The sequence below is a fragment of the Panulirus ornatus genome, chromosome 16, assembly GCF_036320965.1.
Source record: "Panulirus ornatus isolate Po-2019 chromosome 16, ASM3632096v1, whole genome shotgun sequence".
Lineage (NCBI taxonomy): Eukaryota > Metazoa > Arthropoda > Malacostraca > Decapoda > Palinuridae > Panulirus > Panulirus ornatus.
In genome coordinates, this window is record NC_092239.1 from 12,447,546 (window position 1) to 12,464,909 (window position 17,364).

At 39.0% G+C, this 17,364-nt stretch overlaps 2 protein-coding genes across 2 annotated transcripts in view; one reads left to right on the forward strand and one right to left on the reverse strand.

Moving 5' to 3' along the window:
• Positions 1 to 7,372, forward strand: part of LOC139754145 (uncharacterized) — a 31,499-nt gene extending 24,127 nt beyond the window's left edge. Inside the window, exons 5-7 of the mRNA XM_071671283.1 lie at positions 3,292 to 3,578; positions 5,808 to 5,934; positions 6,672 to 7,372. Of these exons, the coding sequence (XP_071527384.1) occupies positions 3,292 to 3,578; positions 5,808 to 5,934; positions 6,672 to 6,821 (564 nt within the window). The 3' untranslated portion in view covers positions 6,822 to 7,372. The remainder of the gene's footprint in view (positions 1 to 3,291; positions 3,579 to 5,807; positions 5,935 to 6,671) is intronic.
• Positions 7,373 to 10,601: 3,229 nt separating this feature from the next.
• Positions 10,602 to 12,173, reverse strand: LOC139753900 (thiamine pyrophosphokinase 1-like; the record flags this gene model as incomplete). Its single annotated transcript, XM_071670857.1, has 1 exon — positions 10,602 to 12,173. A coding segment is annotated over one exon (567 nt), but the record flags the coding sequence as incomplete, so codon positions are not given.
• Between the last annotated feature and the right edge of the window lie 5,191 nt (positions 12,174 to 17,364).

A 17,364-nucleotide genomic window follows, 5' to 3' on the forward strand; every position in this document is an offset into this window, starting at 1 on the left:
CACTCCCCTTACTTCCATTGTTCTCACCTTTTTCCATTCTGTACTCAGTCTCTCCTTGTACTTCCTCACACAAGTCTCCTTCCCAAGCTCACTTACTCTCACCACCCTCTTCACCCCAACATTCACTCTTCTTTTCTGTATATATATATGGGAGCGGGGGGCTGGAAATCCTCCCCTCTCGCTTTTTTTTTTTTCTTCCAAAAGAGGGAACAGAGAAGGGGTCCAGGTGAGGATATTCCCTCAAAGGCCCAGTCCACTGTTCTCAACGCTACCTCGCTAATGCGGGAAATAGCGAATAGTATGAAAGAAAGAATTTTTTTTTTTTTTTTTTTTTTTTTTTTTTTTTTTGCTGTCTCCCGTGTTTGCGAGGTAGCGCAAGGAAACGGACAAAAGAAATGGCCCAACCCACCCCCATACACATGTATATACATACACGTCCACACGCAAATATACATACCTACACAGCTTTCCATGGTTTACCCCAGATGCTTCACATGCCCTGATTCAATCCACTGACAGCACGTCAACCCCGGTATACCACATCAATCCAATTCACTCTATTCCTTGCCCTCCTTTCACCCTCCTGCGTGTTCAGGCCCCGATCACACAAAATCTTTTTCACTCCATCTTTCCACCTACAATTTGGTCTCCCACTTCTCCTCGTTCCCTCCACCTCCGACACATATATCCTCTTGGTCAATCTTTCCTCACTCATTCTCTCCATGTGCCCAAACCATTTCAAAACACCCTCTTCTGCTCTCTCAACCACGCTCTTTTTATTTCCACACATCTCTCTTACCCTTACGTTACTTACTCGATCAAACCACCTCACACCACACATTGTCCTCAAACATCTCATTTCCAGCACATCCATCCTCCTGCGCACAACTCTATCCATAGCCCATGCCTCGCAACCATACAACATTGTTGGAACCAATATTCCTTCAAACATACCCATTTTTGCTTTCCGAGATAATGTTCTCGACTTCCACGCATTCTTCAAGGCTCCCAGGATTTTCGCCCCCTCCCCCACCCTATGATCCACTTCCGTTTCCATGGTTCCATCCGCTGCCAGATCCACTCCCATATATCTAAAACACTTTACTTCCTCCAGTTTTTCTCCATTCAAACTTACCTCCCAATTGACTTGACCCTCAACCCTACTGTACCTAATTACCTTGCTCTTATTCACATTTACCCTTAACTTTCTTCTTTCACACACTTTACCAAACTCAGTCACCAGCTTCTGCAGTTTCTCACATGAATCAGCCACCAGCGCTGTATCATCAGCGAACAACAACTGACTCGCTTCCCAAGCTCTCTCATCCCCAATAGACTTCATACTTGCCCCTCTTTCCAAAACTCTTGCATTCACCTCCCTAACAACCCCATCCATAAACAAATTAAACAACCATGGAGACATCACACACCCCTGCCGCAAACCTACATTCACTGAGAACCAATCACTTTCCTCTCTTCCTACACGTACACATGCCTTACATCCTCGATAAAAACTTTTCACTGCTTCTCACAACTTGCCTCCCACACCATATATTCTTAATACCTTCCACAGAGCATCTCTATCAACTCTATCATATGCCTTCTCCAGATCCATAAATGCTACATACAAATCCATTTGCTTTTCTAAGTATTTCTCACATACATTCTTCAAAGCAAACACCTGATCCACACATCCTGGTAAAGTGTGTGGAAGAAGAAAGTTAAGAGTAAATGTGAATAAGAGCAAGGTTATTAGGTACAGTAGGGTTGAGGGTCAAGTCAATTGGGAGGTGAGTTTGAATGGAGAAAAACTGGAGGAAGTGAAGTGTTTTAGATATCTGGGAGTGGATCTGGCAGCGGATGGAACCATGGAAGCGGAAGTGGATCATAGGGTGGGGGAGGGGGCGAAAATTCTGGGGGCCTTGAAGAATGTGTGGAAGTCGAGAACATTATCTCGGAAAGCAAAAATGGGTATGTTTGAAGGAATAGTGGTTCCAACAATGTTGTATGGTTGCGAGGCGTGGGCTATGGATAGAGTTGTGCGCAGGAGGATGGATGTGCTGGAAATGAGATGTTTGAGGACAATGTGTGGTGTGAGGTGGTTTGATCGAGTGAGTAACGTAAGGGTAAGAGAGATGTGTGGAAATAAAAAGAGCGTGGTTGAGAGAGCAGAAGAGGGTGTTTTGAAGTGGTTTGGGCACATGGAGAGGATGAGTGAGGAAAGATTGACCAAGAGGATATATGTGTCGGAGGTGGAGGGAACAAGGAGAAGAGGGAGACCAAATTGGAGGTGGAAAGATGGAGTGAAAAAGATTTTGTGTGATCGGGGCCTGAACATGCAGGAGGGTGAAAGGAGGGCAAGGAATAGAGTGAATTGGAGCGATGTGGTATACCGGGGTTGACGTGCTGTCAGTGGATTGAATCAAGGCATGTGAAGCGTCTGGGGTAAGCCATGGAAAGCTGTGTAGGTATGTATATTTGCGTGTGGACGTAAGTATATACATGTGTATGGGGGGGGTTGGGCCATTTCTTTCGTCTGTTTCCTTGCGCTACCTCGCAAACGCAGGAGACAGCGACAAATCCTCCCCTCTCGTTTTTTTTTTTTTTTTTTTTTTTTTTTTTTTTTTTTTTTCCAAAAGAAGGAACAGAGAATTGGGCCAGGTGAGGGTATTCCCTCAAAGGCCCAGTCCTCTGTTCTTAATGCTACCTCGCTAACGCGGGAAATGGCGAATAGTATAAAAGAAAGAAAGATATATATATATATATATATATATATATATATATATATATATATATATATATATATCCCTGGGGATAGGGGAGAAAGAATACCTCCCACGTATTCCCTGCGTGTCGTAGAAGGCGACTAAAAGGGAAGGGAGCAGGGGGCTGGAAATCCTCCCCTCTCGTTTTTTTTTTTTTTTTTTTTTTTTTTTTTTTTAATTTTCCAAAAGAAGGAACAGAGAAGAGGTCCAGGTGAGGATATTCCCTCAAAGGCCCAGTCCTCTGTTCTTAACGCTACCTCGCTATCGCGGGAAATAGCGAATAGTATGAAAAAAAAAAAAAAAAAATATATATATATATATATTAGTGAATGGGCCTTCTTCATCTGTTTCCTGGTGCTATATCTCTGATGTGGGAAACAGTAATTGAAATGGATATTTCCTGAAAATAAATGTGTTGACTGGTAAAGAAAAAAATGTAAACTGTGTGAATGAATTTGGCATTAGAAATTTGTGAGCAGCAGATTTTGTTTGAATATTGTTGATAATGGTATTTACAATGTTTCAGGACATGGATGTGAAAAAAATTAAACATGTCACCCGTGACTTATCATCATCATTTACCTTTTCTCCTGTGAAACAAACAACGAATGAGAAATTTTCTCCTGTGAAAAGGATTACTTTTGGGAGCTCTGACTGTCACACAAGTGTGCGCAGAGGTAATAGTATTTTTGATCCTAATGTGAATATGGTCATGCCAGAGGACATTACACCTTCAGATCTGAGAAATGTTGCTGATCATAGTGGAAGAAAAATTTACAATACTAGCATTGGAACTACTTGTCATCAGTGCAGGTGTGTGCTGCTTTTCTGGTAAATAATTACATTTATAGAGTTTTGTATGTATTATATTTAGTATTTATTTTGCTTTGTTGCTGTCTCCCGCATTAGCGAGGTAGCGCAAGGAAACAGACGAAAGAATGGCCCAACCCACCCACATACACTTGTATATACATACATGTCCACACATGCAAATATACGTACCTATACATCTCAACGTATACATATATATACACTCACAGACATATACATATATACACATGCACATAATTCATACTGTCTGCCTTTATTCATTCCCATTGCCACCCCACCACACATGAAATATCAACCCCCTTCCCCCGCATGTGTGTGAGGTAGTGCTAGGAAAAGACAACAAAGGCCACATTCGTTCACACTCAGTCTCTAGTTGTCATGTATAATGCACTGAAACCACAGCTCCCTCTCCACATGGTTTACCCCAGACGCTTCACACGCCCTGGTTCAATCTATTGACAGCACGTTGACCCCGGTTTACCACATCGTTCCAATTCACTCTATTCCTTGCATGCCTTTCACCCTCCTGCATGTTCAGGACCCGATCACTCAAAATCTTTTTCACTCCATCTTTCCACCTCCAATTTGGTCTCCCACTTCTCCTCATTCCGTCCACCTCTGACACTTATATCCTCTTGGTCAATCTTTCCTCACTCATTCTTTTCATGTGACCAAACCATTTCAAAACACCCTCTTCTGCTTTCTCAATCACACTCTTTTTATTACCACACATCTCTCTTACCCTATTATTAATTACTCGATCAAACCACCTCACATCACATATTGTCCTCAAACATCTCGTCTCCAGCACATCCATCCTCTTCTGCACCACCCTGTCTATATCCCACACCTCGCAACCATATAACATTGTTGGAACCACTGTTCCTTCGAACATACCCATTTTTGCTTTCCAAGATAATGTTCTCGACTTCCACACACTGTTTAACACTCCCAGAACTTTCGCCCCCTCCCCCACCCTATGATTCACTTCTGCTTCCATGGTTCCATCCACTGCCAAATCCACTCCCAGATATCTAAAACACTTCACTTCTTCCATTTTTCTTCATTCAAACTAACCTCCCAGTTGACTTGTCCCTCAGCCTAAAAATCTTGCTCTTATTCACATTTACTCTCACATTTGTATGGATATGTATTGATATACTTTCATATGCTGTACCTATCTATTGGTGTATCTGTGGAGTATTGATAGAAATGTACATGGCTTTATTAAAATTTGCATATCATTTATTGTTTTTAGGCTGATGAAAACCTTCATCAAAGGATTAATGACATGCAAATACACTTGTGAAATTTTCATTTCATATGACCCTTTGTCCTACACCCAACCAGATCCTTAATATGTTTATACCAGCAGAATTTTCCTTCCTCATTTTAGGCTTTTAATTACTCGCTGTGTGATTCATGAAAGTTTCTCAAAGCTTAAGATGCTATTCTGTTTTACAAGAAGTTGATTCTCATTTACATGGTGTGAATCAAGTACATGTATATGCAAGCATGCATCTTTTGTGGGAAGTGTTTATGCAAATTTTGGATCTCCAATGTGAATCTTGGAGGCTGGCAAAGGATGTTCTTACCCTTACCAGACTGTAGAGGTACGGGTGGGAATCTCAGCTCTGCATGTTCTTGACATTCAGAAGGTGCTTGTTTTTATGCATTTGATTTAAGCAATGTAACGAGAAATGGAACGCAGTAAACTTTTAAAGATGGCTTTTAGTACAAAATTTCTTGGAAGTCAAACATTTTATCTTTTGCCAAAGTGTCTGACCTATTCTTAGGGATTAATTAATCTCTATAGTTGTGTGCTCTGGAATTGAACATGCAGGAGGGTGTCAGGTGTGCATGAAATATGGTGAATTAGGATATGGTCTATAGGGTACAATGTACTATCATTGGACTGAACTAGGGAATATGAAGCAGTTAGAAGAAACCACAGAAAACCCTGTGGGACATGGTTATGGGTAACGGGCTGTAGTTTTGGTGTATTACACTGACACCTACAGTAAGAATCTGAGCAAATGAGGTCATTTCTTTATCACTTTGTAGGGTTGTTTTTCTGATGCAGGAAACTGCAAACAAATATTAAAGAAATGAAAATTTTTATGTATTGCTTAGAGAGATCTTTGAATGAGATAGTCTTCAAAAGTGTGTTTAGTTAGAAAATATCATAATTCTTTACTTTTAATGTTTTAGGCAAAAGACTATTGACACAAAAACCATTTGCCGCTCTGGGGAATGTTCAGGAATACGTGGAATGTTCTGCGGACCATGTTTGAAAAATCGTTATGGAGAAGATGTCAGAGAGGCACTGCTTAATTCTGTGAGTTTTTTGCTTTTCTTTTGTTATTGGTTGTTTAATTTGTTTATGGATGGGATGGTTAGGGAGCTAAGTGCAAGAGTTTTGGAGAGAGGGGCGAATATGCAGTCTTGTAGATAATAGGGCCTGGGAAGAGTCAGTTGTTGTCTGCCGATGATACAGCTCTAGTGGCTGATTCATGTGAGGAACTGCAGGGGTTGGTAACTTAGTTTGGAAAAGTGTGTAAAAGGAGAAAGTTGAGAGTAAATGTGAATAAGAGCAAGGTTATTAGGCTCAGTAGGGTTGAGGGACAAGTTAATTGGGATGTAAGTTTGAATGGAGAAAAGTTGGAGGAAGTGAAGTGTTTTAGATATCTAGGAATGGATTTAGTAGTAGATGGAACCATAGAAATGGAAGCAAGTCACAGGGTGGGGGAGGGGGCAAAGGTTCTAGGAGCAATGAAGAGTGTGTGAAAGGAGAGAAAATGTTATATTGAAGAGCAAAAATGGGTATGTTTGAAGGAATAGTAGTTTCAACAATGTTATATGGTTGTGAGGCATGGGCCATAGATAGGGTTGTAGGGAGGAGGGTGGATGTGTTGGAAATGAAATGTTTGAGGACAATGTGTTGTGTGAGGTGGTTTGATTGAGACTTTTTTGTGCTCCTATTTGCCTACTTTTAAATGTTTTATGCAATATGCCTATAATTGGCATTAATTACATTGTGTTCCTTAAAATGAAACTTTGGGATGTTATTTACAGAAATGGATGTGTCCTCCATGCCGAGGGTTGTGCAACTGTTCCATATGCCGTAATCGAAGTGGAAAGTCTGCAACAGGTGTACTCATTAACATTGCCAGGACCCAGGGCTTTGACAATGTGAAGGATTATCTGGAAGGTCTTATAAAGTAGCTTAACATTGAAATGTTCTTTTTGAGATAGGGATTTTACCCAAAAAAGGTGCCACTATGTTGACAGGAAATACTGTTTCAAGGTCAAAAGAATACTCAGATATTTTAGTACATATGTCCTTTGGATATAGAATATGGCAAACATTGACAACTCCAACATATGTAAATTTTTTATCTTGTAATATCTTTCATGCAGGTCATGGTTGTGACTTTTGAACTTGTGGTAACAAAGATATTTGGTTATTCCTGTAAATATTTTTAACATAGTCATATTTAGATGGCCAAAGATTTTTAAACAAAATGACTTGCTATGATCATATTCTTATCCAAGGTGTTGAAGTATTTGTTTAATAGATGAGTATCTATGAAAGCACTGTTAGATTTATTGCAGTATTGTACTGTCATAGAATTCTAAATTATAATATATAGGGTATAGATAAAAATTCTATTAAAGTTATGTAAGTTTAGAGAATATGAATAAAAATATTTAGCTTTGAGTACAAATTATTATGTATATATTGTAGAGAACATACAATAAAACTTTAACTGTTAGCCTCAAGATAGTGAAATTGAAATTAAAATCATGAAATAAACTAACCGGGAAAGATGGTATAACTAGAAAATTACAAAATTTCAAGATAAAACTGCTTATAGACATTTAAACATATAACGCATAGACACAAAAGGAGCGTTAGACTGGGGGAATAACAGTGTGGTTTCAGAAGTAGTAGATGATGTTTGGATCAGTTGTTTGCTTTTAAGAGTTGTGTGAGAAATACTTATGAAAACAAGGATTTATACATGGCATTTATATATCTGGAGAAAGAATATGAAGGGGTTGATAGAGATGCCGTGTGGAAGGTTTTGAGAAGTACATGGTGTTGGAGGAAAGTTGCTAGAAGCATTGTCGAAAGTTAGTTCACAGTGTAGTATACAAAGCAGAAAAAAATGTAGATTTTCTTTTTACCTGTATCATTATCAGATAGGTTGGGAAGAAAGCTTAGTTCTTGCATTTGTTTTTGCCTTTGGGTGGCTCAACCTGGCAACTGGGACGGAACAAATCTGCTGTTAAAAACGCAGCAAATTTTATACTGAATGAAGTACACCCTTCCCTTGTTATATGTTGGATTGATATATGCAGTTTTGTTATTCTGTAAGGAACCTACTACCAGTTCCTCTTTTTAAGCAGTCAGAAGTGGGTGTGTGGTCAAAATCTTTCATCCCATCCCTTCACCTCTGACACATATATCCTCTTTGTCAACCTTTCCCCTTACATTCTCTCCATATGTCCAAACCATTTCAACACGCCCTCTTCTCTTTTCTCAACCACACTTTTTATTTCCACACATCTCACCCTTTCATTACTTACTTGATCAAACCATCTCGCACCACATATTTTCCTCAAACATTTCGCTTCCAACATATCCACCCTCCTCCACACAACCCTATCTATAGCCCATGCCTCGCAACCATATAATTGTTGGAAGTACTCATCCTTCAAACATACCCATTTTTGCTCTCTGCGATTACGTTCTCTCCTTCCGAGCGTTCTTCATTACTCCCAAAACCTTTGCCCCCTCCATCACCCTGACTCGCTCGTTTCCATGGTTCCATTCACTGCTAAGTCCACTCCCTGGTATCAAAAACATTCCACTTTCTCCATTCAATCTAATCCCTATAACTTGTCCCTCAACCCTGCTGAACCTAATAACCTTACTCTTATTCACCTTTACTCTTGACTTTCTCCTTTCACACACTTCCAAGCTAGGTTTCCAACTTCTGCAGTTTCTCACTCGAATCAGCCACCAGAGCTGTATCATTGGCGAAGAGCAACTGACTCGCTTTCCAGGCCCTCTTATCTCCAACACTCTGCATACTCATCCCTCTCTCCAAAACTCCTACATTTACTTTCTTAACCACCCCATCCATAAACAAATTAAACAACCATGGGGTCATCAACCACCCCTGCCACAGACTGACCTTCACTGGAAACCAATCACTCTCTGTTCCTACTCATACACATGCCTGAAATCCTTGGTAAAAACTTTGCTTTTTGCAACTTGCCTCCCACACCATGTACTTTTAAGACATTCCACAAAGCATCTCTATCAGCCCTATCATATACCTTCTCTGGATCCATAAATGCTACATACAAATCCATCTATTTTTCTAAGTATTTCTTACACATTCTTCAACACACACTTGATCCACACATCCTCAACCACACTGCGTGTATGAGTGAATGGATCTTTCTTCGTCTGTTTCCTAGTGCTACCTCCCTAATGCAGGAAACAGCAATCAAGTATAATAAATAGATAGATATTTCATAGGAATATATCACTAAAAGGAGTGGATTTGGTTTGCTGATGAAAAATGTGACAGTAACAACAATGAACACAAATGCTAAATGTTTCACTCTGTTCTTGACTGGTACTTCTTTAAAACGTAGGATTTGATCCTGTTATGCTGTTGACATAATGTTAAAAATTCATTCAACATAGGCTACCAGTGTATGACCTAAAAGTTCGATAATTTTCAATTACTTTCATTATTGCTGTTGGGTACATGGCCAAGGAGTGCTGCATGAAGTAATTCTTATTTGGACAAGAGTCTGCATATGTAAAGTAAAATTATTTTATTAGTTTTGTGCCATGTATTTATTTTGACATTTTCTCTTCACTATTAGATGTGTGTGTATTCTTAAATGTAAAACCTCATTTGTTCTGATTTGGAAAATCCCCTCCTGAATTATCTTGGAGCATGAATGATCGAAAGCTGTAGTGCAAGATTTTTTGAAGTATGGATGTGTATTTTAGAAGGTTGGTCCCTGAGAAAGAAGGATGATGAATATGTAAAAAAGATTAAAAGCCAAGTTCTGATTGATTGATGTGGGCATAGCATCTGATAAAGGTGGGACTTACAAGAAAAATAAAAACTGTATTCAGGTAAAATCATGGGAAGTAGGCCAAGAGAGAGGTAGAAGAACACAATGGGGGATGTTTTATGTGCCAGAGTGTATGTTTCTGCAGGAAGAGAAATATATGGACAAACCTTTGCTCAAGCTACCCTTCGGGATGGCAGGTGAAGCAGTTGATATGAGTAGATATATTTTGAATTGCTGGTAATAGATTACTGGTGAATGATTCTTCACATATGACTTCTCATTGCTTCTGATAGTTTTTGCACTTAAAGGGACTGGGTGATTTGCATTTTTTTTTTATTATATGTCTTGACCTTCTTCTGTTTCCCATTTTAGAAAGTTAAAGTACGAGGAGGGGAGGATTTCTGGCCCCCGCTCCCGTCCCCTCTAGTCGCCTTCTACTACATGTGAGGAATGCGTGGGAAGTATTCTTTCTCCCCTATCCCCAGGGGTAATATATATATATATATATATATTATATATATATATATATATATATATATATATATATATATATATATATATGGAGCGGGGGGCTGGAAATCCTCCCCTCTTGTTTTTTTTTAATTTTCCAAAAGAAGGAACAGAGAATTGGGCCAGGTGAGGGTATTCCCTCAAAGGCCCACTCCTCTGTTCTTAACGCTACCTCGCTAATGCGGGAAATGGCGAATAGTTTGAAAGAAAAAGAAAGAATATATATATATATATATATATATATATATATATATATATATATATATATATATATATATAAACGCGGGAGACAGCGACAAAGCAAAAAAAAATATATATATATCTATATATATATATATATATATATATATATATATATATATATGTGTGTGTGTATATATATTTTTTCTTTCTTTCAAGCTATTCGCCATTTCCCACATTAGCGAGGTAGCGCTAAGAACAGAGGACTGGGCCTTTGAGGGAATATCCTCACTTGGCCACCTTCTCTGTTCCTTCTTTTGGAAAATAAAAAAAAAAAACGAGAGGGGAGGATTTCCAGCCCCCCGCTCCCTCCCCTTTTAGTCGCCTTCTATGACATGCAGGGAATACGTGGGAAGTATTCTTTCTCCCCTATATATCCCTATATATCCCTGGGGGTAGGGGAGAAAGAATACATCCATGCCTCACAGACCTTTCCATTAATTTTACAATATCTTAGCCCAGTAGGCCCTTTGGTTGCCCATTGTACCTATCTGATCATGATAAATTCACAAATTCTTGATGGTCTTATGTACTCTAGTATTTCTCCTTTTACCACAACGGTTTTCTAGAAGGCATACATAATCAGTATCGATTACCAGAAATTTAGGATTATGTAAAGCTTGTATAGTTTTATTTACAAATGTTTACTGTACACATTATATATGGTTTCATAACATTTTTTAGAGATCTGTCAAGTAGTGTAGAATATTTTGGCCCCATGGTACCCAAGTCCTTAATATACCACTGATTTCGAAGCTGATCAGACCTAATTGATGTACAACTCTACAACACTTATTTTATTTATGTGAATTTAATCTGGTAATTTTATGAACAAAATTCCAACATAAACTCATGAAAGGTTGGTTTCCAATGACAAAAAACAGTTCTGAATATAATTCCAGTGCTTATAAAGTTATTCCTCTTCTACATAAATGTTGTCATAACATTAAATTCAAAAACATCCTTACCATTTGAATAATTATTTAAATAAACTTACTTTGCTCATACTAGAAAATGGCTAATACATGTTTTACAAGCAAAAACTTTCAAGGTCATTATCATGGACATTATTAATTTGACACATTTTTTTTATCTATTTTGAATTTAGGACTAATCCTGTGTTTTTCATGGCATCTTGTATGGGACCAAGGTTTAGGTGCACTTATGGACTGGATTATTACCTGCAAAATTCCTGCTAGGAGAATTTCCAGAAAATTTTTCATAGTTCCAACCCATTGTCCAAAGAAGAGGTTGAGATGTCTTGATTGTGACTTTTCCATGACATGTAGGATCATATGTGTTTGATGTGCTCACCAAGTGTCCAAATGCCAACACCTGGTTGTCTAAATTCCATTTCAAGCCAGTCGTGGAAACAGTGGATGGTTGTCCAAGTGGTATAAGGCCACACCATGACCACTTAGGGTCAATCACATCATCCGCTACCTGGATGGTGTGGTCTCCAATACTTAGTAGCCAAAATATACTTCCTCGACTCAGAACTACTACAGGTACAGAGATAAGAGTTCCTACCTTATACAGTGTGGCCATATTAGCTATGACATGGTCAAAGCGCTCACTGTGAATCCCAGCAATTATAACCACATGATTTATCTTCAGTTTTTTTTCCTCAACATGTTTCTCCAACACTCTCACGGATTTAGTAAAGTCTGTTTCATCCTGGTCAGGTGTTGATACGATATTAACACCTAGACTGCCATAAAGTTATATATATATATATATATATATATATATATATAGAGTGAATTGGAGCGATGTGGTATACCGGGGTTGACGTGCTGTCAGTGGATTGAATCAAGGCATGTGAAGCGTCTGGGGTAAACCATGGAAAGCTGTTATTTTTTTTTTATTATACTTTGTCGCTGTCTCCCGCGTTTGCGAGGTAGCGCAGGGAAACAGACGAAAGAAATGGCCCAACCCCCCCCCATACACATGTATATACATACGTCCACACACGCAAATATACATACCTACACAGCTTTCCATGGTTTACCCCAGACGCTTCACATGCCTTGATTCAATCCACTGACAGCACGTCAACCCCGGTATACCACATCGCTCCAATTCACTCTATTCCTTGCCCTCCTTTCACCCTCCTGCATGTTCAGGCCCCGATCACACAAAATCTTTTTCACTCCATCTTTCCACCTCCAATTTGGTCTCCCTCTTCTCCTCGTTCCCTCCACCTCCGACACATATATCCTCTTGGTCAATCTTTCCTCACTCATTCTCTCCATGTGCCCAAACCACTTCAAAACACCCTCTTCTGCTCTCTCAACCACGCTCTTTTTATTTCCACACATCTCTCTTACCCTTACGTTACTCACTCGATCAAACCACCTCACACCACACATTGTCCTCAAACATCTCATTTCCAGCACATCCATCATCCTGCGCACAACTCTATCCATAGCCCACGCCTCGCAACCATACAACATTGTTGGAACCACTATTCCTTCAAACATACCCATTTTTGCTTTCCGAGATAATGTTCTCGACTTCCACACATTCTTCAAGGCCCCCAGAATTTTTGCCCCCTCCCCCACCCTATGATCCACTTCCGCTTCCATGGTTCCATCCGCTGCCAGATCCACTCCCAGATATCTAAAACACTTCACTTCCTCCAGTTTTTCTCCATTCAAACTCACCTCCCAATTGACTTGACCCTCAACCCTACTGTACCTAATAACCTTGCTCTTATTCACATTTACTCTTAACTTTCTTCTTCCACACACTTTACCAAAATTATTTGGTAAACAGAGAAGAGGTAGTGAAAGCTTTGCGGAAGATGAAAGCCGGCAAGGCAGCAGGTTTGGATGGTATTGCAGTGGAATTTATTAAAAAAGGGGGTGACTGTATTGTGGACTGGTTGGTAAGGTTATTTAATGTATGTATGACTCATGGTGAGGTGCCTGAGGATTGGCGGAATGCGTGCATAGTGCCATTGTAAAAAGGCAAAGGGGATAAGAGTGAGTGCTCAAATTACAGAGGTATAAGTTTGTTGAGTATTCCTGGTAAATTATATGGGAGGGTATTGATTGAGAGGGTGAAGGCATGTGCAGAGCATCAGATTGGGGAAGAGCAGTGTGTTTTCAGAAGTGGGAGAGGATGTGTGGATCAGGTGTTTGCTTTGAAGAATGTATGTGAGAAATACTTAGAAAAGCAAATGGATTGGTATGTAGCATTTATGGATCTGGAGAAGGCATATGATAGAGTTGATAGAGATGCTCTGTGGAAGGTATTAAGAATATATGGTGTGGGAGGAAAGTTGTTAGAAGCAGTGAAAAGTTTTTATCGAGGATGTAAGGCATGTGTACGTGTAGGAAGAGAGGAAAGTGATTGGTTCTCAGTGAATGTAGGTTTGCGGCAGGGGTGTGTGATGTCTCCATGGTTGTTTAATTTGTTTATGGATGGGGTTGTTAGGGAGGTAAATGCAAGAGTTTTAGAAAGAGGGGCAAGTATGAAGTCTGTTGGGGATGAGAGAGCTTGGGAAGTGAGTCAGTTGTTGTTCGCTGATGATACAGCGCTGGTGGCTGATATATATATATATATATATATATATATATATATATATATATATATATGAAAAATGTAAGAAATAATTTAGAAAACTGAAACTTCTAGATTGAAATGAAATGAAAAATGGATGTCACATAATGGCTATGGAAAAGGAAAATGTATAATTTATTTACACAAACGTCAATAGTAGTTTTCATCAATTTAACCACTGTATCATACTGCCTGGTCCACTTCTTCTCTTATCATGAAACTGGAATATAATGATATATAAATGGAACTTTTACCCAAATCAAAATTGTTTACTTAATGCAGCACTTTCTGCTATAGATTCTGTTTTGATTTGACTTAACCTTTTACATTTCTCTTTACTGTCAGAGGCAAGCAAAGTGACACCTATATTCTGAATAGGATCAACTGATGTTTTACATACAGTGAACAGGATTCTGTTAGTAAAGTTACAAGGGTATTTTCATAAGAAAAACATCATGTCCAAGTCATTGTTGTAACTGTGATTATGACGGAGCATTTTCACTACATCTTGACAATTATAGCACTAGATTTGACCTGAGATTTTCAATAATAATGAAATCCTTGTAATAGTATTGGAAAGGGTTCTGTTCAATGTACAGTACAAAATATGCAGGAATCGCTTCTGCTTCCCTGTGATACTAACAAAAAGAAAATTTGAATCTAGGTTGCTAGCCACAGCAGAAAGCACTCTGCACTTAGCATATTTCAGTCCAATTAAAACTTCCAATTAGAAAAATTTACATATTCTAGATCATACGTGTAGGAAGAGAGGAAAGTGATTGGTTCTCAGTGAATGTAGGTTTGCGGCAGGGGTGTGTGATGTCTCCATGGGTGTTTAATTTGTTTATGGATGGGGTTGTTAGGGAGGTGAATGCAAGAGTTTTGGAAAGAGGGGCAAGTATGAAGTCTGTTGGGGATGAGAAAGCTTGGGAAGCGAGTCAGTTGTTGTTCAGTGATGATACAGCGCTGGTGGCTGATTCATGTGAGAAACTGCAGAAGCTGGTGACTGAAATTGGTAAAGTGTGTGAAAGAAGAAAGTTAAGAGTAAATGTGAATAAGAGCAAGGTTATTAGGTACAGTAGGGTTGAGGGTCAAGTGAATTGGGAGGTAAGTTTGAATGGAGAAAAACTGGAGGAAGTAAAGTGTTTTAGATATCTGGGAGTGGATCTGGCAGGGGATGGAACCATGGAAGCGAAAGTGAATCATAGGGTGGGGGAGGGGGCGAAAATCCTGGGACCCTTGAAGAATGTGTGGAAGTCGAGAACATAATCTCGGAAAGCAAAAATGGGTATGTTTGAAGGAATAGTGGTTCCAACAATGTTGTATGGTTGCGAGGCGTGGGCTATGGATAGAGTTGTGCGCAGGAGGGTGGATGTGCTGGAAATGAGATGTTTGAGGACAATGTGTGGTGTGAGGTGGTTTGATCGAGTAAGTAATGTAAGGGTAAGAGAGATGTGTGGTAATAAAAAGAGCCTGGTTGAGAGAGCAGAAGATGGTGTTTTGGAATGGTTTGTGCACATGGAGAGAATAAGCGAGGAAAGATGGACCAAGAGGATATATGTGTCGGAGGTGGAGGGAACGAGAAGTGGGAGACTAAATTGGAGGTGGAAAGATGGAGTGAAAAAGATTTTGAGTGATCGGGGCCTGAACATGCAGGAAGGTGAAAGGCGGGCAAGGAATAGAGTGAACTGGATCGATGTGGTATACTGGGTTCGACGTGCTGTCAGTGGATTGAATCAGGGCATGTGAAGCGTCTGGGGTAAACCATGGAAAGTTCTGTGGGGCCTGGATGTGGAAAGGGAGCTGTGGTTTCAGGCATTATTGCATGACAGCTAGAGACAGTGTGAACGAATGGAGCCTTTGTTGTCTTTTCCTAGCACTACCTCGCACACATGAGGGGGGGGGGATGTTATTCCATGTATGGCGAGGTGGCGATGGGAATTAATAAAGGCAGTGTGAATTGTGTGCATGTGTATATATGTATGTGTCTGTTTGTGTATATATATGTGTACATTAAGATGTATGGGTATTGTATATTTGCGTGTGTGGACGTGTATATATATATACATGTGTATGGGGGTGGGTTGGGCCATTTCTTTCGTCTGTTTCCTTGCGCTGCCTCGCAAATGCGGGAGACAGCGACAAAGCAAAATGAATAGATAAATATGTGTCTTGCCCTCTTTATTTCACTGCACAATAGAATGTATGGTATGTTTACTGAAAATTTAAATGTTTTCTGTGAATGGAATGAGTTAATATTTTACTATAGTTAGATTTTCTGCACTTTGTTTCGTTATAGTAGTTTTATAATTGATTTTGTTTATAATCTCTTCATATAGAGGAAAATATTTGATATTTTATTTATGTGGGATCTGTCCTAACAAACATAGCTTTAACCCTTTGAATGTGTTTTGTTTCATGAGCCAGTTCCTTTAAAATGTCATTTTGCCATGAAAAAATTATTCATGTGACCTTTATCATTACTTTTTATGTGAAAAGATTCTAAATTTTCCATATGTGGCATAAGAATTGATTGAAACTGATGTGTTATGGTGAGAAATCATTTTTATCCAAAAGTCATGTTAAATTTGCATATGTTCAGTCTGAAATGAATTATATGATTATTGTCTCACTTTATTCCAATAAGGCCAGAATATATTCTGAAGCATGACAAATGCTTTCTTTGTATTGTAAATCTTCATAATACAACCATACATATGCATATATACTTTTCCATCTCCAGGGGAGAAGAAAAAATGACATGTTGTGATTTGGCTTGATGTCTGGTAAAACAATATGCAAAGTATGGTAATGCATTTTCAATACAATAAACTTGTGAAATGTGATATGTACCCAATATATTCTATCAACTACTTCAGTCCTTGAGGGAACTAACCTTTAAGGGGTGGCTATGACAGAAAAACTTGTACCATTTTGTTCAGTATCAATATACGATTACTGTATTGTGCTGAATACAAAAAAGAAAACAATGACATGAAAAACAAAATAAAACACTTGCACGGTGCAGCTATAATCTTCCCTTCTGTATGTGTGGATGGCAGTAAAATGCCACTTTAATATTGGAAATTCATTTAACCGTAGTTGAACAGTATCTCCAAAGGGTTAAGGAACCCCAATTATTACTGAAGGTAACTTCATTAGTGGAGTAAGTAGGGGCCTCGCAATGAAGAGAAACCTCCCTACTCTAGGTGTATGTTGACCTGAGCATTCATGGTGTACCTATAATTGCTCTTGACATTTTTATGCATGTGCTCCACCTTGTGTACATGGAATATGTTAAATTTTTGTTATTTAATATACCTTTAGCTTTTTAAGGAAAGAT